This window comes from Crocuta crocuta, unplaced genomic scaffold (assembly GCF_008692635.1).
Source record: "Crocuta crocuta isolate KB4526 unplaced genomic scaffold, BGI_CrCroc_1.0 scaffold154, whole genome shotgun sequence".
In the NCBI taxonomy this organism is placed as follows: Eukaryota; Metazoa; Chordata; class Mammalia; order Carnivora; family Hyaenidae; genus Crocuta; species Crocuta crocuta.
In genome coordinates, this window is record NW_027530545.1 from 13,933,524 (window position 1) to 13,961,112 (window position 27,589).

At 32.3% G+C, this 27,589-nt stretch overlaps 1 protein-coding gene across 1 annotated transcript in view; it reads left to right on the forward strand.

Moving 5' to 3' along the window:
• The window catches only part of LRP1B (LDL receptor related protein 1B), a 1,854,983-nt gene that overhangs the window by 1,197,383 nt on the left and 630,011 nt on the right, over positions 1-27,589 (forward strand). Inside the window, exons 22-23 of the mRNA XM_077767810.1 lie at positions 14,332-14,532; positions 19,914-20,159. Of these exons, the coding sequence (XP_077623936.1) occupies positions 14,332-14,532; positions 19,914-20,159 (447 nt within the window). The remainder of the gene's footprint in view (positions 1-14,331; positions 14,533-19,913; positions 20,160-27,589) is intronic.

A 27,589-nucleotide genomic window follows, 5' to 3' on the forward strand; every position in this document is an offset into this window, starting at 1 on the left:
TGGAAAGATGACAAAATAAAGGAAAAGGATTTTGAGTTTATAGGGATGGCAAATTGTAGGCAGGTAAGTATGTGGGAGAATTAACAAGATAAGGGCTAGTTAGTAAAGTATGTGCAGGTCCATCTTGGCACTAATTTTTCTATTTTCTTCATGGCCATAAACTTCCCTAGAAAAGAATTTATGGCAGTCCTCATTTCTCAGAAGTTTGTGCTTATAATCAGATAAGGGAAGCTTTAGGAATGCTTCTTTCCATCTGTTGAATCTCAAATGCCTCCACTCAAAATAACCCTTCTGTTAAAATGGCATATTTTGGGGATAGTATATTTTGCTCCCATACACTGGATATCTTTGGAGAATAGAATTCTGAGAGATAATTTTATGTATGTTGACTTGGGATTTGGATTATCCGTTTAATAATGGTTTTAATGAAACATCAATGTATGTATCAAATAGTTATCTTATAAACCAAAATTTAATGTAAAAAAGTAGAACTGAAATAAAATTTATGTTGAATTATCGAAGTGAAATATAGTATAACATGGCAACTATAGTTGATAATACTTTATTGTATAACTGAAATTTGTTAAAAGGGTAGAACTTAAGTATTCTCAAACACACACCCACTCACACAAATAATAAATAATTTAAAAAATTAAAGCAAAATGTGAAGATAATTTAAAGTTAATCTGTTTCTAATTTAATCTATGGCTTAAACATAGCAAACAAAATTTATCAAATTATTTGATGAGTCATAACACAATTATATTTGCATATTTGTGAATATTGCATATATTAAAGAGATCCATAAACATAATCTTTGGATTAAAAATATATACATGCCCATAATCTTTTTATATTTTTTAAATTTACATTAATTAAATTATTCGCTTTACAAGCTAAAGACCTTTAAACTACCTAAGACACTGAATTCAGGGTTCATATTTATTTTTCAAAGACTTCTAAATGCTAGTGTAAACATTTAAAAGTTTTCAGGGTAATCAATTAACGTTTGGTGCTTACATAAATTGCCATCTATTAAAGTAAAAATGTAGGCACATTAATAAGTTACTTTATTCTGGCAAAGGAGAGTATGTGAGCTAAATTAAAAGTACAATACAATCATTAATATTGAAGAGCTTCTAACTTCAAAGGACCTATCTCTGACTAAGAACTACACTCTTCCATATCTGGTCACTCATACCCAGACCAATAAATTGCAGTGATATTGTACTTGACCAATCTGGTGGGGGAAATTCCATGTCTACCTCTTATGGAAAAGAAACTCAGAAATGCATTTTTCATACTGGAAAAAAGAAAATAAATATTTGATATTATTCAATGATGGCATAGTTATGGGGAAAAGAGGCCCTTCGGTGGCTGGTAAATTTAACCCAAGCTTTTTGCTTCTAGAAATTCATGTAAGGAACAGAAGTGTATAAAGATAAATACAAAAAGACTCTCAATTCAACATTTTGTTTTAATAGCTCCCAAACTAGAAATAATGCATTGCCCATCATTAGGGGCACTACCTAATAGTTATAGTGCATTCACACAATGAACTACTCTAATGTCATTAAGAAGGCATAAGACAAAACTTCATAAGAATGGAATTTTAAGTTCACACTTCGAATCCTTTCTCTGCTGTTAAAAACACATAAAGATCATGATAAAATATAATAGGAGAAAGTGAGAGATATTTGGTCTTACTAACACACAAAACATGTCTCTGATGAACTGAAATAAAATATAATGGCAAATGGTGAAGCTGGATGCCTGATTGGATCGGATATGGAGACCAGTAGAGACGAACAGGTGTTCAGAGGTTAGGTTTAACAGGAAATGAAGTTATACCACATGAAGTTGGGGACTGGAGCTAGGCTCACTGCTGAAAATCAAGAATTGGAATAGGACTCCTTTGCTTTTGAAAGAAAGGGAAAAAATGTGATGGTTGCTTCCTAGGATGGTTACTTAAATGAAGCTGTGTGCCTAGAGACATGGAGGCAATCAAGTCAACCCTCTGGCTAGCTTAGAGACTGGAAGTGATAAAAAAGACAAATACAGGATGTATTTGTGAACTGAGAGCAGGGGTGGCGATGGAGTGGGCTGAAGTAGAAGCAGCAATACTGGTACCTAGTGATAAGTAAACACATAAAGTCAGAGAGAAAATTGAAAAATCCATCCAAGGTGAGATTGAGAAAAAATTCTAAAATCCATGAAGAAAACCATCCCTAATAAAACCAGCCATCAAAAGTCAATCATGAAATGAGTTTACTCAAGATTAAATGAAAATGAGATGCCTAAATGACATATCTAAAAAAAAGTTTAAAATAAGTATGTTTGTTGTTATGTGGAAACTAATTTGACAATAAACTATTTGTAAAAATAAATAAATAAATAAAATAAAATAAGTATGTTTGAGATCACCAAAGAGAAATAAATGGAAAAGAATATCCCTAAAGCAAGCAAGAATATACCTATATTTGCTTATACATAGGTGTGTGATATATTGAAATAGATATGATGATCAGAATAACTATAACAAAAAAAAGGTGGCAATGATACCTATTAGATTTTAAAACGAAACCTATCAACATGGAAATTAAAAAAAAAAAAAATTCTAGGCTGGACACAAAGGAAACAAATTGAAAAATAATAATTTACAGTGTACCCAGAAAGCATCACAGAAAAACAGAAAATAAATAAGAAAGAGCAGTTAAGGTATATGTTGAAAGGCTACAACAGGGCGCTTGGGTGGCTCAGTCAGTTAAACGTCTGTCTTCAGCTCAGGTCATGGTCTCACAGGCTCATGAGTTTGAGCCCCATGTCAGGCTCTGTGCTGACAGCCCTGAGCTGTAGCATGCTTCAGATTCTGTCTTCCTCTCTCTCTATCCCTCCTCTCCTCTCAAAAATAAATAAACATTAAAAAAATTAAAAAGAGGGGCGCCTGGGAGGCTTAGTCGGTTAAGCGTCCGACTTTCGCTTAGGTCATGATCTCGCGGTTTGTGGGTTCGAGCCCCACGTCGGGCTCTGTGCTGACTGCCAGCTCAGAGCCTGGAGCCTGTTTCAGTCTGTGACTCCCTCTCTCTCTGACCCTCCCCTGCTCACGCTGTCTCTCTCTCTCTCTCCTAGAAATAAAAATATTAAAAAGAAAAAAAGTTAGGATATAACAACAAAACAAACCAAAGGAAAACAGAAAAACAGATTGAATTTAAATTTAGAAAAGAGAAGGAAAAAATAGCATAATTTGAAAGTTCAAGCACTAAGTTTTTGAAAGAATAACCAAAGTTCCTAATCCATTAACTGACCCAAAAAGAAAACACACTGAAAATGTAGTCCATAAATGAGAATGGGAAAATAATAAGAAATGCTGAAAAATCATACCAATTAAAGAACCTATGCAGTGTCCTAGAAATGAATTTGAAAACTTATAATTAACAAATTGTGTATTCAGAAAATACACATTTCCAAAATTTTCTCTAAAAAGGAAAATAGGTAATTTATAACAGTGGGAAAAATAATCAAGATCTGTCCCCTCTCATTATTTCTCAAAAGCTCCAAGTCCAGTTGAAAAGTTTTACCAGGTATTTCAAGGGACATTTTTCCAATGCCGTTTCATCTCCTGCAGAACATTTTAAAGGAATAAAACCTTTTAAGTTATTTTTTTAAGCAATGTAGTATTGGTTTTATAACTCCCCAAAGTTATAAAAAGTACCTCCCTAGACACAAAAATTACAAACCATTACTACCACCATTCTAGACAAAGCATGAGCAAATCCAACAATATTTTAAGTGAATAATTGTCCACACGCAAACACACACAAATCTTCCTCTCTTTAAAAACGGTCCCAAAGTGACGAAGGCAGTTAATACAGAATAAACAGGGGAAATATTTGAAACACAGATCATAACTAATTATATACCCTGATACATAAAAGCTCTTTGGCATCATTTTTTAAAAGACCAACTACTATAGAAGTTGGAAAAATTCACAGAAAAAGAAATATAAAAGGCTCTTAAACAAGTGAAAAGACGATCATGCTCAACCATCAGAGAGTCAGATTTATAGTGGGATTGGATTTTTCTTTAAATCAGATTGGTGATTATTAACAAAACCAATAATATCATATTTTGGTAAGAGTAGATGAAGCAGACACTGACGTCATTTAATATTGATGAACCTCTTGGAAAGCCATTTGCCAATATGTATCTAGGTTTTAAAATGTGAATACATTTTCACTCACAGTGTCACCTCTAAGACTTAACCTACAATACAGTTAATGCATTGGAGGAGTGACATGTACAAAGATATTCATTTAAATGCTATTTTTTAAAGATTTAATAAGGTGTTTAATAATCTTAAGTCAGTAAGTATAGAGATACCCTTCCCTGTATACCAAATAATTGACAGTCTACAGAACATATTCTCCATACACAAAAGTCAAATTAGAAATCAGCATCAAAAAGACTAGAAAGCCATGAATTTGAAAACTAAAATCCCACTTCAGAATAATCACCAGATTAATAAATATTAATATGTGTATTTAAATATTTAGAACTGAATGACATGGAATGTACTGCACAATTAAATTTCTGTGAAAACTTTGTTTTTTAACTAGACTTAAGTTTTAAAAAAAGTTTTATGTTCACAGGAAAAGTGAAAGGAAAGAACATATACTCCATGTTATACGTACGACCTGTTATATGTACCCTATATACCGTTACTCCTACACATACAGCTTCCTTTACTATAACAGCATCCAACAAGAGAATGGCTTATGACAGTTGATGAACCTGCATTCCTACACTGACACATTATTATCACCCAAAGTCCATGATTTACATTAGGACTTGCTCATGGTGTTGTAAAAACTGTAGATTTTGACAAATGTGTAATGATGTGCCATGTGCCCCCAAAGTGTCATACAGAATGGTTTCACTGCCCTAAAAATCCTGTGTTCTGCCTGTTCACACTTCCTTTACCCCAACCCCTGGCAACCACTGATGTTTTTACTGTCTCTGTAGTTGTGCTGTTTCCAAATATGATATAGTTGGAATCATTGGTATGTAACCTTTTCAGACTAGCTTTTCCTTCTTTCACTAAGTAACATGCATTAATTTCCATCCATGTCTTTTCATGGGTTAAGAGTTCATTTGTTTTTAGCAACGAATAATATTCCATTGTCTGGATGCACCACACTTTTTTAAAAAATCCATTCATCTACTGAAAGATGGCTTGATTGCTTCCAAGTTTTGGCAATTATGATATAAACATATGCATATAGGTTTTTGTGTAGACACAAATTTTCAGCTCATTTAGGTAAGTACCATGGAGCATGATCGCTGAATCATCAGCGATAAAAGTGGGTTTAGTTTTGTAAGAAACTGCCATACTGTCTTCCAAAGTGGCTGTACAATTTTGCATTCCCACAAGTAATGAATGAGGAGTTCCTGTGGCTCCATAATCTCGCCACCATTTGATGTATCCATGTTTTGGATTTTCACCATTCTAATTGTAGCAGCATTCTCACAGAGTCATGACACAGAGATTTTCTTTCCAAGAAGCAACTTTATTTGTGCCAGCACTGGTTCATACCCAAAGAACTGAGCCCCGAACACCAAGTGGCATAGTTTTTTATATAATTTCTACTTCTTTATCTCCCATATATGATGCAGTCTGATTAAATGGCATCCTATTACAGTCTGATTAAGTGGTCTTATGTTACAAGACCATGAGGGATGTTGTCACGTACGCATATACCCAGGCTGCCTTGAGGGTTTTTTTTTTCTTTCCTTAGGGAGAGGACCCTACCACATAATAGATGTGTGTTAATGCCTTACTGCTGTTTTAATTTGTATTTTCCTAATGACATATGATGTTGAACATCTTTTATATTGCTATTTATCACTAAATTGTTTTTAATAACTGATACACACAACCTAAATAGGCCAAAATAGGGCACTAGATGCAAACATTATGGTATATCCATGCAGTAGAGTACCTTACGGCAACTTCAAAGATGGGAAATCACTGTAATATACGAACATGGAAGTTTTCGTGATTTAAGTGTTGAGTAAAAAGTAAAGGAAAACAATAGGGGGCATAGTATGTAATATTTGTTTTTTTTAATAAAAAAGAAGTATATTTTTAATAATAAAACATTTCTAGAAGAACTCATAAGAACTTATTATCAATATTTGTCTCAGGGAGAATGGATGACTAGGGAAAATGAGTGAGACGGTGTCACACTTGTACAGTCTCCTCTTACTATTGACTACCTTTAAATTTGGGGCTGACCCATATAACTTTTACTCTAGATTCCATTGGAAAAAGCAACAAACATTTTCAAGTCAAGCCCCAGGGCAGGGTTAAGACTTGAGGATTAAATGCTCTTTAGCAAAAGAATGTAACAAAACTCACTGGCACACATGGGGATTTAACTCTGACATTGGCTTCATAAACAGCTTCCTCTGCTGATCCTCTGTGTAATGGAAATGCTCTGCGGACTTCTGTGAATGTCAAAGTGTTAGTCTTTTCCATGATTACATTGTTTTCTTTTCCTTCCCCATTGTTGTATCAGTAAATACAAGGTGAAATGGTGAATTTAATCATTATTTAAGAGCAGTCTGAATAATTAGGAGCAAACATTTCCTACAATAGAATAGTGATTTTATTGAAATTATATGATAAATTGTATAGGAAGAATTTCTAAATTCAGCAGTTTTATCTCTACCCCCCCACCTATAAGCAACCTATAAGATAGCTTTATATTATTTTTGATGAAAATAATGTGGTGTGCTCTCACTGTCTGTGTTGTACAGCTAGCACAAATAGTTAGCATATTGCTTCTTATGAAATTTAATTTCTCTTTTGATTCTCCGAGTGTTGCTTGCTATGTGGATCTTTTTTCTCTTCAATCCTGTATGTGAAGAAAAAAATATTTTTGCCCAAAGGACTTTTCTTTAATATTAGTTTTTATTTCTCTCTGTAAAACACCTAGTCCAATAACCTGAAAAACATTTCTTTGATTTTATTAAATTTTCCTATCTTCCTTCTTCCCTTCATCAAACAATCTTGCGTAGTGTACCTGAACGTCTTATCTCTCATTCATCCATTCTTTCACCTTTTGCAATCTAACACCCTATCTCTACCTTGGATGGAAATTGCTGTTTTGGTGGTCACCAGGGGTGATTTCACAGTCCATACTCTTCTCTGTCTTGAGTCCTGCTCTCCCATTCAGTAACTACTTGAGTTCAGATAAATTACCAAACCTCTATGTTTCAGTTTTCTAATCTGTAAAATGATGATGTTGATAATGATATAATAAATAATAATAATAATAAATAGAACATGTAGTAAGTGCCTATTACACAACATGATCTTTATGAATGATACTTTTGTTATTATTTTTTAAGATTGTTTTAATTTTTTTTTTAAGTATTCTCTACACCCACTGTGGGGCTCAAACCCTCAACCTGGAGATCAAGAGTCACCTGCTTCACTGACTGAGCCAGTCAGGCACCCCAACCTTTGACTAATACTGTGCTTTGACTTCTTTCTCTGTAACATTTAACCTTTTTCTGCAAGGTCAGACTGTCCTGTCCTTGAAACCTTTTCTTATGAACTCTCATATTGGAATGTCCTCTATTCACTTACCATTTGCATTCTTTTTTTAATTTTTACTTTACTTTCTCTTGCCTGCCCTTACACTGAAGCTAAAAAATACTTGTGGAATGCATAGTATGTTTCAGAAATTGTGGAGATTTTCTCTTAATTTCTTTGTTTTGCTCTGTCTCATCTTTTTTTGCAAGTAAGGTATTCGTAGCAATTTCTTCTTTTCCCAGTTTTAACCATCACTTCCATATAAATGTCTCCCAAATTTCCATCACTGGAATTCACCCCATGCTTCAAACTTGTTGTTTTCCAATATTATCAAGCACATCCCACTTTTTCTCTGAAACCAGAAAATTTTCCACATTTCCCTTTTTTTGTTAGGAATATCTTCAGAGCCCCTGTGGCTCAGTCAGTTAAGTGTCAACTCTTGACTTTGGCTCAGGTCATGATCTCACAGTTCATGAGTTCGAGCCTCACATTGGGCTCTGTGCTAATAGAGTGAGGAGTGAGGCCTGCCTGAGATTCATTCTCTCTCCCCATCTCTCTCTCTCTCTCTCTCCTTCCCCTTTCCTCTCCCCCTCCCTCCCTTTCTCTTTCTCTTTTCCTCCCCCATTTGTGCTAAATAAATAAATAAATAAATAATAAAAAACTTTCAATAAAGTATATATATATATATATAATACATAAAGAAACATCTTCAATTTCCTAAACATTTGGATTCAAAGCATAATCGTTCTAACTTATAATCGTTTTTTTCAGGTCCTACTGATGCTACTTCTACAATTTCTCTACTATCACTCATTCTCTTCTTTCCACTCACATATCAAAGCATATGATAAGCCTGTAATATCTGTTACTTAGACCACTGCATGGCCTACTGTGTCTTTCCTGATAATAATTAGCTTCATTCCATTCTATACACAGCTTTGACTCCCTTTTACCTCATAAATTGTGACCTGAACACATACTTTCTCAAAATCTTTCAATGGTTCTCCATTTTTATAAGATTAAGAGGCCCTTCATGATTAACAATGAACATTTCACAAACTGTGACTTCAAACTATCTTATTATTGCTTCTGCAGCAAGTCCTGTCCTTTTTTAATTTTATGAATTTACATAGGAATTACATGTTATATGTGGATTAGATTCAGCAGATAAAGCTAAAACACCATGTATTTCAAAATGGCCATTGAAAATCATCTATTATACTCAGTATATCATTCTATACTATATAGGGTTGTATATAGTTCTGATAAAAATCTATACATATACTGTGCTCTTAAGAAAATAACTTTTAGCACAAAGTAAAGAATACATATGCAAAACAGAAGTTTACAGTGTTTTCACTCAGAAAGGGAGAGACCTAATTAAGGAAGAGTTGATTTATTCCCACCCTCTATGCCCTGACATATTCCTGTTGAGTGGCAAGAGTAATCAGCAGGTTATTAAATTATCTCTCTTTTTCTGTTTTACTTGCTTTTTGTTTTGCAGAGGGTATATATTTGAATATTAAAACTGTATACTTGGGGAGTCAGCCATCTATATGAATTATTTTCCTGTTTTCATATGTAATATTCACTTCCACACTTCAAAACCACTTCCCAAATAACATCTTAGTAAATCTTTTTCTCAAACCAGTCATATATATTTTCTATTTTTGAAATTCCATGGCACTCTCTGATCACTTTATATCTTTTATCTTATTATTATTTTATATATTCAATAGTAGAACATTTATCAGTACTAGACTTATCACTCCACAAGATCAGGAATTTGTCTTTCCTATCTTTACACATTGGTCAGTAGCTAGACAAACACATTATACTCAAAAATAATTACTGAATTGAATTGAAGCCAAACATTGTTAGAGAAATAAATAAATATGTATGTAGTATTCAAGGTTAGTAGTAAAATTTTCTTTTAAGATTGCAATTCAAAGACCACTTTTCAAAATGACATTATGTTATTGAGCAAATCACTTGAATTTTCTCAAAGATTCATTGCTCTTCATGATCATATTCTTAATACTAACTGCCAATCATCCCAGGATAGAAATTATCCTGTTATAACATATAATGTCTTTAATTAAGATAAAAATGTGTCAAGCAGTTTACAAAATCTTAAATCTACTTTTTTAATGGCCAAAACAATTTAACAGAGGAAGTGAAACTCTAGAATTGGTCATATAAATTTATTTTGGAAAAACATCACACTTTCTAATGATTCCAGAAATTCTAAATTTCCCTGTATGTGTTGACTTTGTACTGGCTTTTATCCTAAACTATGAGGATACCACAAATAAAACAGTCCTTATAATATCCAGAGTATGTGTGTGTGTTTACACATGTGTGTGATTTCTCTAATTTTCATGATCTCAAGATGCTGATTGTTACTTCTGTTTATGTCGCTGCTTTGTTACTTATCTATTGTTATTCTCTTTGCTCAGAGGGTAAAACTACAATTTCCATAACATTTGTGCACACATAGTAATAGGTTGAAAATGTCATTATAAACAGATCAGAAAAGATTATGTAAAACTGAACTTAATAATAAACACCTAATATTATTTTTAGCATGTCATGTTATTTTTAAAGTATAATAATTGACTTAGTTATTTGAACTTAAGTATAAACATTTAAAAATTACTGTTAAAGATTTGGGGTTTTTACATATTGGAAATTTATAATTTCTATAACACATTTAAATATTACTAATCTGTATTTCATACAAATTTGCCCTAAGTCTCAAGTTTCTTATATATAAAGGAGGAAGCTTTAATGAAGAAATCTGTAATATTTCTTTATTCAAAATATTACACCCAATGATGACTATGTAAGGATTTGTCTTAATTTGAATCAAGTAAAAATCAACATTCTTTAAGCATACTTACTAAGATCATTTGCTATCAGGTTTTACCCAATTAATGGTCATAAATTGGACATTTAAACTTCTAACCTTGTATACCCTCATACCTACATTTTTATAAGAATTAAAACCAAACAAATAAAGAGAGAAGCAATTACATTTCAAACATCCCCTATAAAATTGGAGAGAGGAGAGAGCTATTTAAACTTGTAAATTTTATCTCAAAAATGTACCCATATGTATATATGTATCTGGTAGCATAATCTGAGTTAAAATGAATACTCATTTGAATACGATTTTTTTCTTTACCTTTTCGAGGCACCTTTTAGGTCAGGGATAGCAAATAGATTTTACTGCTGTTCTGACTCTAAAAGATTGATAATGGTTTATAGACAGGTTTGTTGAAACAATTCTAAGGTTATGCTGGAGTCAGTGGTTAAGAATATCATGATGGATTAGTGATGGCTGGGGGAAAAAAAAAGTTGCATCTTGATTTACCAAACCAGAAATAGAATGACTTTACCAAACCAGAAATAGAATGACTCCTTTCATTCTATTATACTTTCAGATGACCCCCTACAATTTTATACTTAAGACAGAATGCCATAATTTAAACTAAAATTATATGCTATGCATTGACTTTGTCTTCCTAACTAGATTATAAATTCTTTACTGGCAGGGAAAGAGTCTTAGGACTTTCTCGTACTTCCTAAAATTGCAAGGGAAGTGTAAGTCACAGAAAATTATAGAATTTTCATAAAATACATTCATAGAAACTATCAAATTATATGGCACATGTATATACATTTTATCACCATCATTTTTTAAATGAGCTAGGTTTTTGTTTTTGTTTTGTTTTTGATTTTGGAAAAGTTATGCAGAAATATGATAGAAGGAAAATAAATAGCACAAAAGGATTCATTGAAAAATCCTGCTCTCCCACTCTACATTTCCAGTATGTCAAGTCTTCCTCACCAAAGACAATGACTGTACGCTATTATGTAGCCCCACCAGAAAGAATTCACATAGAGACAAACCTGTCCTGATATTTATACTGATATATGTATGGAAATATAGTCCTAATTAAATGCATTTTACCATAGCTTGTTTTTGTGACTTTTTTATTGATAAGTTTGGGAGATTGTTTTATATTAACATTCTTTTTCACTCGTGTATAACTTCAACGTGTAGATACATTGTAAGTTATATCACCAGTCTTGTGATTTTGATTTAAATTGTTGTCAGTCTTTTGCTAATATATAGAAAGCAGCAACACATGCTTCTGTATCTCACCTTTGGGCAAATCTATTAATAAAAAAATTTATTCTAAAATTAAAATTACTGTGGTGAAGAGTTGCTGCATTTTTTATCTACTGGAATGTATAACATTTCCCTACAGGTTGTTCCCGTTTGGAAAACTCAAACATTGGAGATGTTACACCTTTGACAAATCTGTCCTTATATTTTCCAATTTTTTAATCTAAGTCAATTTAGTAAAGAAAAATGGTATCAAATTGCTTTTTTAGTTTTATTTTGATTGAAAGGTATTTTTCATCATCTTATGTTTATAAGTCATTATCCATTATGAATCTTGCAGTTGTACTGGTATATTGATCTTTATCTGTAAGAGACCTTTTGTATTTTAAAGAAAAATGTCCTTTTTTCTAAATAAAATATTTTTCTGGTTTACCACTTGTTGTTGAATTTGTGTATGGATTATAATGTTGCAAAGTGGAATCAAAAATCTTTATGAAATTGAGTTTATCAGTTTGTCCTTTATGTTTTCTGGGTTTGTGTAATGAACATTTCAAGATTCTGTTGTTTTATATCTATTTCATTCTGGAACATGTGTGTATTTATTATTGTTATTATGAAATGCTTACTATTCAATCTACTTAGAATATATTTTAGTGTAAGGATCAAGATTCAGCTTTATTTCTTTTCCTCCAGATGGCTAAGCAATGTTCCTAACATCACCAAATTTGTATTTCCATTATCTCTACTATTTGAACAGACAATTTTATATATTAAAACCATATACTATGCATATTATTATGTGACCTCTCTATCCTATTGAATTGTTGATATGTTGAATGATATTCTGTTAAAAATATTTTGACTACTGCTATTTTAAAATAGTTCTAAATACTTGGCATTAACGGTTCCTACTCATCAATTATCCTTTCTTTTTTTGAGGACTCCAAATGATATTTGCAATTTTATTTTCTTAAATTTAGGATAAACTTATAGGTTTGTAATAATATTGTTCCTATTTTATTGAGATTATATCAATTATTACTAATTAATGAATCTTCTTTAAGACCAAACTATATCCAAGACTTCTTTTGGGTTTCTTTGAATACTCTTAAATTTTCTTCATATAAATTCTATAGAAATCTTATGTAGCTTAGCCTAAATACTGTGTTTTATGTTGAATTTTTAAATTCATCTTTCCTTCTTACTATAGTCTCTTTTTAGGTATGAAATCTATGGATTTTTTCTATAATATGTGAAACTATCAAATTTTTTGAATTCTTAGTTTCTTACAGTTCTTAATTAGTTTTTATTGATTTTAAAATTATATGATTATATTAACTGCATGTAATGATGCTTTTCTAATTTTATACCTCATTTATTTTTGTTATCTAATTATATTAGATAGTCTTTATAAAACAAAATAAATACTAACATCATTAGTTTTATTGATGATGTTAAGGCAAAAATATGTAATGTATCTCCATTTATATTAAATTGATCCATAGAACATCTATCATTTCCTATATTAAGAATGTTTTCATCTATAATGAATATTGATTATGAAATGCATTTATATTAACTATGGAACTATGGAATATAATTTGTATTCTTTCTTATTTGACTTAATAGTATAGAAGCTTATTTATCTATTTCTGCAAATGAAAAATCCTTTCACCAATAGTTTAATTATTTTAAAATTTAGGTTGTAGCAAACTTCTGAATATATAAAGACTCTTTGACATATACAGTGTAATATTTTTCATTTCCTTTTCATTTGCCCAACTCATTTTATGAGTCAGCGAAGAATTAGTATTTATTTTCAGATATGTTTTTAATTTACATTATACTTTAACATTATGTAATCCAGAAAAGATAAATTAATTAGCAGAAAAATGTAAACATCCTGGAAAGGAGGAATAATTTACATTTTAAAAAAAGTTTACATAGACATGACCATTGCTTTCTATGTATTTCATATTATTAATTTTAAAAAGGCTGGCTAAACAACAATCATTTTTTCTTTCAAAATCAATAAAGAAAAGCATATTTCCATAAAATCTGCCTGCATTTAGTACAGCTACTAAAAAGTTTAAAAGCATTTATATTCTTTTATGAGAGGGAATATACATGTCTAGTTATGAGGAGAAGTTGAGGTCTTAAGGTTATAAATGTAAACAAAAGGACATTTTCTCCTGTGAAATAAAACATTTGCTTAAATTTAGGTTAAGAAAGATACTGATAACATTCACCTGAGTTTAGGACTCTGAAGGGACTTCTATACAAACATTTGTTTAAAGTTTGTTTTTAAAAGTATTATAATTAAACTTTCAATTAGTCACAGACTATGTTTTAATAGGGTCAGACTAATAACTTGAAATCAAGGAAAATATTAAGAGTTTAATGCTAAGATCATTTTAACAAGTAGGGCAAGAGCTGTTCAAATGCCTTCAGGAAAATAAACTGTCAAACTATCAGCAAATACATTTCTTGCTAATAGCAAGTAGTTCTACCTCTGACTAAAGGCAGCATTGACTCCTCATTATTACAGTGACTTAAATTACAACAATTTAATGGATGATATTTCTGTTTCCTTAAGGGAGATGCATCAACAAAGCATGGATATGTGATGGAGATATTGATTGTGAAGATCAGTCAGATGAAGATGACTGTGACAGTTTTTTATGTGGACCACCCAAATACCCTTGTGCTAATGACACTTCAGCCTGCCTGCAGCCAGAGAAACTCTGCAATGGGAGAAGAGATTGTCCTGATGGGTCTGACGAAGGCGATCTCTGCGGTAATGCATATTTCACTGATGTGCTTCTCTCTGGAGACTAGAAATGTTTAGTACACTTGCTGATATTTATTATAGTAGCATATGTTCTTTCCATTTCTTTCCTTTAGATATAACTTTTAGTGTTGAACCCTGTCTTTTATTTTAATAGACTACTAGTCTATTAAAAGATTTTGAAGTATGATCATACATTTCTAAAATTAAAGCAGAAAAAGTTGGCTTATATCCAACCAACTTAAATGTATAGTTGCGCTCTTCATTGGATCTCTGAATGTTAGTGCTGTTTCCACAATTAAACTGATTATTTTTTGTCAGTGAGTCACTCAAAGCAAGAGAGCCTTCTTATTACCAGCCTGTGGGATGGTGTTTACTACCACCCAATGGATTTTATCACACCTCCTAATTATCACAATAGAAATATTTCTTTTTTAAAAAAAGAGGAAAGGAAGAGATTGAATAACAAAATCAATTGAATGTTATTCAAGTTTATATAATTTTTTCTAAAGTTTTTAGTCCTCTTGCAGTAGCTTTTTTGGTATGCTTTATCTAGTTAAAATGATTATTTCAATCTGATAGCTTTTGAGCTTTGAAATTACTTTTGACTAGTTGTCTTTTTATGCCGACTAGAACATATAAAGAAAATTACATTTCCTTCTCTGTGGGGAGATCAGACATTTAGCAAGGAGATTTTCAAAAAATGTTTTCTAGATAATACTGAAGGTGACATCAATAGAGTGATAAAGAAGAGTTTACAGAATGATAAGAACAATAATGAGATGACTGGGGACTCTGAGAAAATGACTTTAGGAAATGATGAAGCTACCTAATTGAAAGTAGAAAAGACAACTACGTTTAAGCCTAAAGTTATTATCATATTTTGATCTGAATTAAGCATTAGTAGAATACTGAGTGATAGAAAAAATACTTACTTTGTTTTAAATTTATGTGATAAATGTCATTTCTTCCAAAAACTCTGTGATTCTGTAAAATAACCTTGAAACAATAAATGCAGCAGTCTTCATCCAGTGTTGCTAAATTTAAATAAGATGTTTCAATCCCCACCCACATTCCCCTCCCCCCAAAAAAACCACTGAAATTAAATAACAAATACAAGGTGACAGACAGATTTAGTTCATCTGTAGTTCTTCTCCCAGCTTATTCTCCTTTATGGAGGAAATTGGTGATGAAAATATTTCTTGCATTACAATATGTGAGGATTGCTCATGAAGGGTGGTAGGAGGAATTCTGAAAGAAGGAGACTATCAATACTTTTAAAACTAAGAATATGTAAATATAGAAAAAGAGAGAATTTGGCAGAATTAAATTCTATTCTTCAGTTACTTCGATTAAATCACCTAGGAAGATAACTTAATTTCTGGAAATGTCAGATTGTTCATAACAAAAATGAGATGATGATATTTATCGGGAAATGATATTAATAATGCCAGGTGCACTAAAGATATTGAAAGAATTTAGTGCTTTTCCACATTTCCTCACCCTTCAGATTAAATGAAGTAAATAAAAGATGAGGAAAAGCAAATATAGTCATTAAGAAAAATGAAAAGAATGTTATGAAGACACAGCCTTATTTTCCTATCCTTTGCTCTCTAAATTAGTCTTATAAAAGAGCAACAGAGATTTCTTCTGAATTTATTTCTTTGTCTACTTGAAGACTGAATTGCCTTACATGGTCCTCCTTTTCCATGTACCTTCATACTGTAGCTTGGTATATGTATCCTTATAGGCAATTTTGGTATCTGTAGAGAAATGAACCTTGGTGTCTTATTTTCAAGGCCTATGCCTATCAGTCATAGGTTAGATCCTGTCTAGCTGGATAGGGTTATTGGTTTATGAGTTCTATGTCATAATGGGCATAATAGACATTTACCCAGTGGACATGAAAAAATATACCCAGTGATTTAATTTTAAATAATTGGCATGGGTTGACAAGTAGCTAGGAAAATTTTTTTTTGAGAAAGAAATACCCAAAGCTGAAAGAAGTTGTTTTTTTTTTTCCTCTCTTAAACCATTTGCTATAGATGATGAAAAGTAGGTTTTGTCACTTCACGTCCATTCCTTATGAATAGTTGTATTCAAAAAGCTATTTTTTGTTTGTTTTTTCAAGTTTATTTATTTATTTTTGAGAGAGAGAGGGAGAGAAAGAGAGAGAGAGAGAGCATGGGAAGGGCAGAAAGAGAGGGAGAGAGAGAGAGATCCTAGAAGGGGTTGAACTCACAAACCTCTTTCAGATCATGACCTGAGCTGAAATCAGAGTCAGATGCTTAACTGACTGAGCCACTCAGGTGCCCTTCAAAAAAGCTGTTTGTGTGTGTGTGTGTGTGTGTGTGTGTTTTAATCCTCCCATACCCTGTCTGCTATTAAAGAAGAAATAGGGAGTGATTCATGTCCTGTTCCTCAGTACATGTAAAAAATATCTTACATGAAAATCATTTGCAATCTATAGATTTAATACTTGGGTGATGTCTTGAGATGGAAAAATCCTACCCTTTGGGTAACAAGGTATTTTTTGTTTTGTTTCCTCTAAATAAATCTGATTTATAAATCAAAACAAATGATAACATAAACAAAAAGGTGAAAAGGAGCACTCAGTAAAATATGTTTTCTAATCCTAGGGAAGAGATTATTTTCTCAGGGAGATTTTCAACTGATTTCAAGGAGAAAGGGATATGCATTTAAGAAACAAATGAGAAAAATCTTGAATCATTCAAGAATAAAGTTAACTGTTGATCCTTGCTCTAAAGATATGTCAAAGATTAACAAAGCTGGACACTAGTTAAAGTGATAAGGTTTGATTTTTATTCAGTATTAATTATTGCAAGAATTGAATATTCAGCATGAACTGAAATCAACATCACTGAAACAAAAGACTGGAACTATTTTGAAGCCTGGAGTATGCTAAATAGGAAGGGTAGGGGGGCTGGTCCTTGCGACTGGGCCATCTGGGTTTGTTAACTGGTGCTTATCCCAGAGGAGAAATACATTTTTCAGCTCTTTGACTTGAGACAGTTGTACAAGTCAGAACAAGGTACACATAACTGGGAACAAGCGTGAGAGAGTTATCTGGTTGAATGTTTGCAGTTCAAAGATATTTCTCAAGTCCTTAAGAAGATGGTTCTGGGTGGTTGAAGATTTACATCTTAAAGGTGAAGAAAAAGGAGTTATACTCACAAGCTTTCTAAAGTAATTGTTCTAAAATGGGGTGCAGGGGCCTGTCTGCCTATCACCAGGTTTAGGCTGGAACAAAAAGCACACTTCCCTGGCAACATAGAGCTTTCCCAACCCAGCACTTTAAGCAGGGCTAGAGTCATGCTAGGGAGGCTGTCCTGAGCTTTTTGAAACTATGCTAGTGTTTTTTGGTCAGAGCGGTATGGTTGAGGAAGAAAGTGGAATTGAAATTATTGAAATTATTTGTACTCAGGGTATACAGTTTTTATAAGCTATTTTTGAAGACCAGTTGAACAGAGGGCTCTGAGGAGGCTGACTAGAGTTAGGTCAATGAGAAATTATTTTTTAGGTAATAAAAAATTGTGAAAGAAAGTTGTAGGATTTGATGACAGGTTTAGGGCAAAGGAGGAATTAATAAGTGACTAGCCAAACAAATATTGGCATTAAAGTTATATATTCAATTTTAGATTTCAATGTAAATTTTATTTTATTAAATCAATGACTTAATTCCACAGACAATGTCAGAAAGAGACACTTCAATACTATGAGAACAGTTATATTGGAAATAAACTAAAAGAACTGTAACAATTGTTTCTCACCTGCTGGGTATGATGACATTTCTTTACCGTAATTCTCTTGAAAAAGAATGTCAATTGAACTAAAATGGGCCAAATACTTTAAAATGACCATTGTTTTGAAATGATTACAATTATGGGTGAACAAACATATTTGGAGGAGCTAAATGACTCTATTTTTTTTCTTCTAAAATAATACCAAACTTGAATTGAATTCTGAGAGAAAATAGTTAATATAATCATCTTCCTTTTCTTATTACTGTAACTTCTTTTATGGTGACAAATAATATGAAGGAGAGTTGGCCCATATAGAACTTTAAAAAATGTAGATAATAAAAGTGTTATATTTAAGCTCAATTTTTGAACTATATACATTTTCATAGGCAGCTGGAAACATTGAGGTATAAAAGTAAGTGTTACTGCAATTTGCCAATCATTGAACAACATTCTCTTTCAGCATATCTCAAAAAACAACTAATTAAATGGGCTTTGAAAACTAGTTAAAATATGTTTACAGCAAATGAAGGGAAGGCTTCTTTTAGCCTCATTTCTATGCACATAATATACAGGGATAGGTAATAGTGTGGTTGAGAAAACAGGTATGTGCTCTTGTCATCAAGGGCATAAGTATGTCATCTTGAAATTTTCCCAACTGGACAAGAACTGGCTCAATGCTGTGTGCTGGCAGCTGTGTGCTGCCTCATTGTTTTAAATAATTAAACAAATATTGTTACTTCAGCCATTATTTGCCCTAGGCACTATGCTAGCTATTAGATACACACTGCTAAACAGAACAGATATTTTGTATACCTTCATGGAGCTTACCATTTCATAATGTAATAGAACTGAAATAAATTTATCTAATGCAATTCTCAGTTATATGCACCATGAAAGAAAAGGTCTTTTTCTTTATAAACCAGTTGTATTATCCATGCAATAAATACTAGTTTCTCATTGTTTTAGTTAAAATACCAAGTCAACTTTTTTTGTGTGTGTGTATGTACATTATTTACTATGCTTTCATGGCTTCATTGAATTAATCATAATACCCCATATATAGGGCAGAATGTGTAATTTACCTAACTTAAAAATAAATGGCTCTAGCCAGTAAAGAGCAAACTAACCCATCCTGCATTATCATTATAAATCAGACTATAGATATAGAAATATGTGTAATTATTATACGTATATGTATATGCCTGTTTATTTATAAACACTGAGATAAGTCAGGTTTTCAGATCATCAATGCATGTCCTTTGAGGAGGCCTTAGCAACTGATTTTGCATAACTGCTGAAAGGCTCAGCATAATCTTTCCAGTAATAATAGAAAGAAACATTGAACACACTTTACATTATGGAGCAAGGCAAAGTGTACTCTCTGGTTCTAGAGAAATGAAAAGTTTCCATTCCCAGTTTCTATCATATAGGATTTGGTTATTCGATGAATTACTTTATCATGCTTACCCCAATCCCTGGGGAAAAAAAAAATCCAGACAGCTTTTCTGTATTCATTTATAATATCCTTGCTATAATTCCAGCCTTAGAGAATGGAGTTCAATGATTAGTATTTAATTGAGCAAAACAATTGATAATGCTCTGTAATCTGTTCCCCTCCTTTTATAGATGAATGTTCACTGAACAATGGAGGCTGTAGCAATCATTGTTCTGTTGTTCCTGGAAGAGGAATTGTCTGTTCCTGCCCTGAAGGACTTCAACTCAGCAAAGACAATAAAACGTGTGAAATTATAGATTACTGTAGCCATCATCTGAAGTGCAGTCAAGTGTGTGAGCAGCACAAGCACACAGTCAAGTGCTCATGCTATGAGGGGTGGAAGCTGGATGTGGACGGTGAAAGTTGCACAAGTGTCGGTAAGTAGATGTGTGTTTCATTAGATTGAAGAATAGCAAGTGCTTTTCTGATCTTTGTGTGTTGTGTATCTTGCTATCTTTAAGAATAGATCTTGAGAGGGGCGCCTGGGTGGCTCAGTTGGTTAAGCGTCTGACTTAGGCTCAGGTCGTGATCTCAGGGTTCATGGGTTGGAGCCCCGTGTCAGGCTCTGTGCTGACAGCTCAGAGCCTGGAACCTGCTTCAGATTCTGTGTCTCCCTCTCTCTCTGACCCTCCCCTGCTCACACTCACTCTCTGTCTCTCCCTCAGAAATAAATAAAAATACATTTTTAAAAAAAAGAATAGATCTTGAGAAACTAATCCAAAAACACCTTTAGTGAATTAATAAAAGGATTCAACTAATTTTAAATAAGGCATTTTAGTACAATAATATGTCATTTTAGACCTACTCCAAAAATCTGGACGGAGTATATTACCGTAGTCCTTGTAATTACGGTCCATCAGATGATTTTCTTCCTTCCTGAAATACTACTTCCATCATCATCCTCCCTAAAGGCTTGTTTTGTACTCTCCAAAATATTTACTTTATTTCTCTTTGCAAGATTTTAGAACCCTCCAGAAGTCTGGTCCTGGCCCATACTTCCATTTATATGTCCTCTACTCTTGAAATCAACTCTGTCCTCTGGCTGTGTTCATTCCTAACTGCCCATTTAGAACATTCGTTGATCTCTAGGTCTGATTCCACAGTGAGAAAAACAAGCAGGGACTATGGAACCTGATTTCTGAACTTTAATCCTGCAATTGGCTATCATTATGTATGTGACCCTGGGCAGCTACATAATATTGCATGAGCCTCAGTTTTCTCATCTTTCAAATATCTGTGGCCATTATACTAATATCTCCATTATAGCATGGTGCAATAAGAACCTGAAGTACTTGCCACTGTGCCCCACCACCCGTTAGGTACTTAATGAATGATAGCTTTCCATTATCTTCTCCAGAGACTTAGCTGAGTCTGTGGGACATTTAGATTCCATGGAGAGAATTGAAGGGGTCCATCAATGTTGTTGGAGAAAATGTTACACCTTTATTTTCTTTTAATACTCACTGAAAGTTAATACTAATTATTAGTGGCAACTATGTGTCTCCAACTGAAATAACAGGCATTCACATCATTAATGTTGTTGCTGATATCTCAAAATGTCATATATGTTCAGGCTTTGGAAACCACTATTACTTTAATAATGAGAGTCACCAGACCTACTGCTTAGTATGTTACCAAATACATTAATTAAAAAGTATGTATATTACTACAGCCAAAAGTGGGGTTTTGTTGTTGTTGTTTAATATTAATAACCACATTTCAGTATACAGTATTTGATTCCTGTATCTATGTATACTTTTTTCTTACAGTTTTGGTGCTTATTAAACTTTCTGATAAATGGTACACAGGCTTCATCAGACTGCTAAGAAACTATGCATCATAATTTTATTTTCACTTTGTTCCTTCCACTTAGATTGTATTTCCCCCTCTTTATCACTAAAATTCATGGATATTCTTTTTTTAATTTTTTTAATGTTTGTTTATTTTTAATAGATAGAGAGACAGAATGTGAATGGGGGAGGGTCAGAGAGAGAGAGGGAGACACAGAATCCAAAGTAGGCTACAGGCTCTGAGCTGTCAGCACAGAGCCAACACGGGGTTCGAACTTTCAAATTGCAAGATCGTGACCAGAGCTGAAGTTGGATGCTTAACTGACTGAGCGATCCAGCCACCCCAAATTCCTGGATATTCTGTAAGACCTGTAAGTTCTAACCTTTCTTCTTTAAGGTAATATTCTTTCAAATAATATTTTTCTCTGTTTCTCCTGTCTATGTCCATCAAAATATGTCCACATTTTTAATTTGCTTTTATATTTCCATCTATCTGCTTTCTTTATTCATTATTTCTCTGATGAAATAATAAGCACCTTGAAGTAAAAAATCAAGTTGTCGATTTTTCTCTTGTGTTTTACATTATATTCAGTCCAGTTCTAAAAAAATAATATACAATCAAAAGCATTATATTTTTTCAGAGAATATTAGGGTACTTCATTCTTATATTTCAAATGCTGTTTTGTGGTTGTTTCTTCCGGCTGTTAAAATATGCCTAGAGGCATAAGTTTAGCAGACATTTATGCGACTCTTTCTCCTCTAAGAATCTTGTACAGAGTAATTGGCATGAGAGGCTAAAAAGTAATAATAATAACAGTTTTTTTGTAATGATCTGTATTAGGGAAACAGTAGATCCAATTTTTATCTCAGACATATTTATAATTATATTTTACATGAGAATTGCTCCATGACTGGTTTTTGGATACAGTTGACAAGATTGTTGACTTATTAGATTGTTTTTGTGCTCTATGAAATCAATAACAACTCATGTTCAATATTAAAATAATTCAACATTTGAAAATAAGTGGCCAGGTACAAAGTAATTCTTCTAATGTAATTGGCCCTCTCTGTTCTCAGTTCAGAGAGAGATGCTAACGGTACTGGATCAGTTCTCACTGCTAAGATTGCTATATTTCACACCTGCTTTGTTTATAATTTAAGCAGAAAACAAAGGTATATTTTACTTTGTAAAAATAATATAGAGCTTTCTTACATGAAAAATTTAACCTTGTGATTTATATCTTCCTGAAACATATAGTATACCAAATATCATTGTCAGCATTTATATTATTAAAGATAATACAGGTTTTGTTACCTATTGAAGATTATTAAAACAATTTTTATTAAAACAATTTTCATGTATATAAAAGGAGTTATTCCATATTTTATTCACTTCCTTTCTTTTTTGAAAACCTTTAGTAGATTCAGAGTTCAATAAAAATGAATTAACCATTAACTATTGGACTTTGAAATAAAATTTTTCTTTTCTTGCTCTTCTTTTGTTACTTTCCCCCATCATTTTTAAGTTGAGTCCCTGCTTTTAAAATATGTCCTTTCTATTGAATGCAGTGTGTGTGCTTATTCTTCTTGACATTTTAAAAGTAAAGAATAATAGTACTCTTTACGCTTCAAATTAGAGCCATGACTCCCCAACTTTTTTCTCTTGAATCTTAGATAGTTTTTTAATATTTTCTGGTATATCTCAACTCCTTTCTTCCTAAATTCTTTACAGTCTGGCTTTTGCTCTGTTGCTGAACTGATTCTATTTTCTGTAAGTTCATTCCTAACACCTTGTTAGTTAAATATAAAGATTTCCATAAATACTATTTTTATGATCCTCATTTTTTATTTAATATATCTGTAAACCTGATTTTTCTTGGATATTTAAGTACTTTATTTTACCAGTTCCTTACATGTTTCTTTTTAAATATGCAACGTATTAACCACTTTTCTTATGAAGTATTGGTTTCTTTATACTATGGATACCCAGAATATTGCTGCTGATTGCATTTTTTTTTTAATTTTTAGTTTCTTTTCTGTTAAGTAGACAACTTACTTGCAAATATGCAGCATATTTCTGGTTACATTAGAAAGAATATCAAAGTATTCCTTCTTATTTTCTCTTAGCCTAAAATAGGTTATATTTCCTCATCAAATTTTTCTTGTTCTTATTCTCTTATATTTCCATTCTTAGATTTTAAAAATTAAGTTTAATGCAGAGACCAGTTACAAAGTTTTTGAGGCAAAAGATGATTGGTAATCTTCACTAAGAAAGAAAACAACAGCTTCAAGGTGTATTTTTTTATTTTTAATTTTTTTAGGTTTATTTATTTTGAGAAAAAGAGAAAGAGAAATAGTACACAAGCAGGGGAGAGATCGAGAGAGAGGGAGAGAGAACCCCAGGCGCCACGCTGTCAGCATGAGCCCAGAGTGAGGCTCAGACTCATAAACCATGAGATTACGACCTGAGCAGAAATCAGGTGTCATGGACACTTGACTAACTGAGCTACCCAGGTGCCCCTTCAAGATATATTTTAGAGGAGAGATTGTCAGGTATTGAATAAAAATGAGAAAAAAATACTTTTCCCAATATATATTGCCTTGGGTATAATCATTAGTTTTGTATGCTTATCTTCTCTCATCCACCTAATTATTAGCTGTTCAGAATACGGTATGTTTTTATATTTGCTATATATTTTCCTTAAATTTATAAGAACAAGAACAAGAGAGATTTTTAATAAACATGGGTTTTCTTGTTGTTTTTTTATTAACCAAACCACAAAATATTTTGTGGAAATTATATCAGATGCCAGAATAAAATATTGTGGCTTCTTTAAAAATATATATTCATTTTTCAATTCAATTTACATCATTCTTTAAAGAAAGAGATTCTGGATGTAATCCACAATGTTACAAACACAAAGCTGCATAAATGTAGTGATCGCCTGTTGGTGCACTGTGCCCACTACTCAAACCTTAATTCTCATCGACCCCTAAATGATCTCTTGGAGATCTTCCTTTATCACCTCAGATCTGATAACTGTGCCATTTATATTTCCAGCTACTGTCTTTCCTACTATCCAGGTCTGTTTCATCAGATATCACCAAGTCACCTCAAAATGATTTGGTTGAAATGTAGCTTTCTCTTATCTCTCAATTATCCATTGTCCTGTGAGTGGCTCAGTCTTCTGGCATTCAGGGCTCATACTCTGAACTTAACAGTCAACTTCCCAGGTTTTTGCTTCCCCCTCTACTCATGTGCTAATTATTTCTCCACAATATCTTCTGGACATAGTCCTCTTTTTCCCATTGGGAGCATCTGTACCACAGTCCCAGCCAGGAGTTACAGATGTAATGATGATGGCAGTCCTCTCTCTGGCCTCTTTGTTATAATTGTCTGTTTCTTTAGTTTTTAAGAAGAATATTAAAACTTGAAGGGATGTGATATTTTTCTTGAAAGGAGAGAGGGAAATCTAAATCTAGAAGATGAGAATTAATGGAAAGAGGTCAGAAGTATAGTGAAGAATAAAAAGTGAAAGAAAAAAGAATACAGTCATGATACGTAGATGGGCTATATTGTGGAATAATGGTAAATAAAGGTGAAGAGATCAGAGGAATAAAGCTGTGAGGGCTTTATCATTTGGCGATCCACTTATTTATTTTAGTAAAATGCACTTCTCCCTATCAGTCTCTATTCATGATTTTAAGTAATTCTCAATTATTTATGGAATGAACATTCAATTCTTCAGTCTACTTTTTAGGGCCTTCTTCATTTTCACTTATTTTCTCTCTCAAACCTAATCGTTCATTGTGTTCCACTGTGGGTTTCCATTCCAGGCACACTCTTACTGTTTTCATCATTAGTAATGGTAGTAAATAAAGAATGACCAAGAATGTATAAAGTATTTTCACATGTATAACTTTATTTTGTCATCTCTGCTCATTATCATCTGTGACCTTTCAGGATGAAAAATTCTTCTTCATGATTTCCTGCTAGTTTATGAAACTCCATAGTGGATTATTCATTACAGGTTTTTTTTTAATTTTCTGAAAAAGGAAATAATAATTTAATAAACTAACAGAAATCTTAAAAGTAGAGGCACTTGGAGAAGTTATCAAGATCCAGAGTTCAAACAGAAATAACTTGAATATTTACACTTTGATTTTTTTTGAAAACTGGTTTATTAGTCAAGTGTAATCAAGTGTAAATATTTATCAACTATATTCTCAACAGAAAATGATTATATTAAATACAAGATTTTGAAAAGCCTTTGAAAATTTTTAATAAAATAGTCAAGGTAACAGTCACTGTTCAGAGTAAGCAAAAAATGTTTTTGGGGTACCTGACTGGCTCAGTCAGTGGAGTATGCAGCTCTTGATCTCAGGATCGTGACCCAATTTGGGTGTAGAGATTACTTAAAACTAAATATTTGAAAAAATTAAAAAGAAAAAATGTATATTTTCAATCACCTTTCATTTTATGAAATCTTTCAAATATATTGGAGAATAATGTATTCACAGCTAATATTTTAGGATACTGATTTTTTTTTCAAAATTTTCAGGTTTTTCACGATATAAATCATTTTGTAAAGTTGACGAAACATCAAATAACTCTAAAGCCCTCTGTTTATCCATTCTTCCATCTCTCCCAAAAAACTACTTTTGTGAAATTGGGGTACCTGTTCTGTCATAGTTTGTGTTCTTAACCAACATGTAATATATTTTTTTTTGTTTTTAAATTTATGAATTCATATATGTTTTAAATCTGTTGCAGCTAGTTGGATTTTTTAGTCAGAAGTATGATTTTAGGTGTATCCACAGTATTTTATAAAGTGCTGTTTATTCATTTTAAATACTGTGTAGCATTCTACTGTATAAAAAGATTATAGTTTTGTTAATTCTCTTATTCATTGTCATTGACATTGTTTCCCATTTTTTGCTACACTGAACTATGTAATAAAATTTTTGTAATAAAATCTCTTATATGTACTTGTGGAAATGTGCACAAGTTGAACCCCATGTTCAAGTGTATATGCATATTCAGTTACACATGCCTATCTCTAGCATTGCCAATTATACATCTAAAACAGTGTACACATACACACTACCATCAGCAGTATAAGAGTTTCTGAGTCTCCAAGTTATTGTTTTTTATTTATTTATTTATTCATTTATTTTCCAGTATTATATTCTTTATTTTTTTTTTACAAATAGTTTATTGTCAAATTAGTTTCCACATAACACTCAGTGCTCATCCCCACAAGTGTCCTCCTCCATGCCCATCCCCCCCTCCCCNTTGTTAACACTAGACAGAATAATGGGTTATATCCATGTTTCTCCACTCGTTAGCTGTGTAACTGTGTCATATTAGTTATGTAACTTCTCTGTGTCTCTGTTTCTTCCTGTGTGAAATGGGGGTGACAATATCACCCACTTCATAGGACTTAGTGAGGATTGTATAAATCGGAACCTATAAACTATTTAAGAATAATTCTATATAAGAAGATCTCTTTAAGTGTTTGCTGTTCTAGTAATGTTCAGAGTTTTAAATAGTTGCCCAATATGATGGTTGTGGTGTTGCTATTTTAATTGGCATAACATTTTCTTGACGCTCTTAGTTTCTGCAATTATCTCATTATGGACTAGTAACAATTTGTAGGCTGGCACCAGTCTAGAGACATACCTTTGAATAGCACTTGTCTATATCACTCAGCAATTTGTGGGGTTTATTTTTTCTCTTCTGTAGCTGGTTAGAGGGCATAAATTTTACTACTCAATTTTTACAATGATTATAGATCTGTTCAGATTTTAGGTTTTTTTTAAGTCAATTTTGGTAACATATTTCCCTAGAAAATGGTGTATTTTACCTATTTTCAGATTTATTATTAAAATGTGTCACTCTTATTTTTCTAATTTTCTTTCAAATAGGCAACTAGGAAATGAAGTATGAAATATATTGAATAATATGAATACCTTTCATAATTAATTCCTTATTTTCATTCATCCTTTATTCTCTG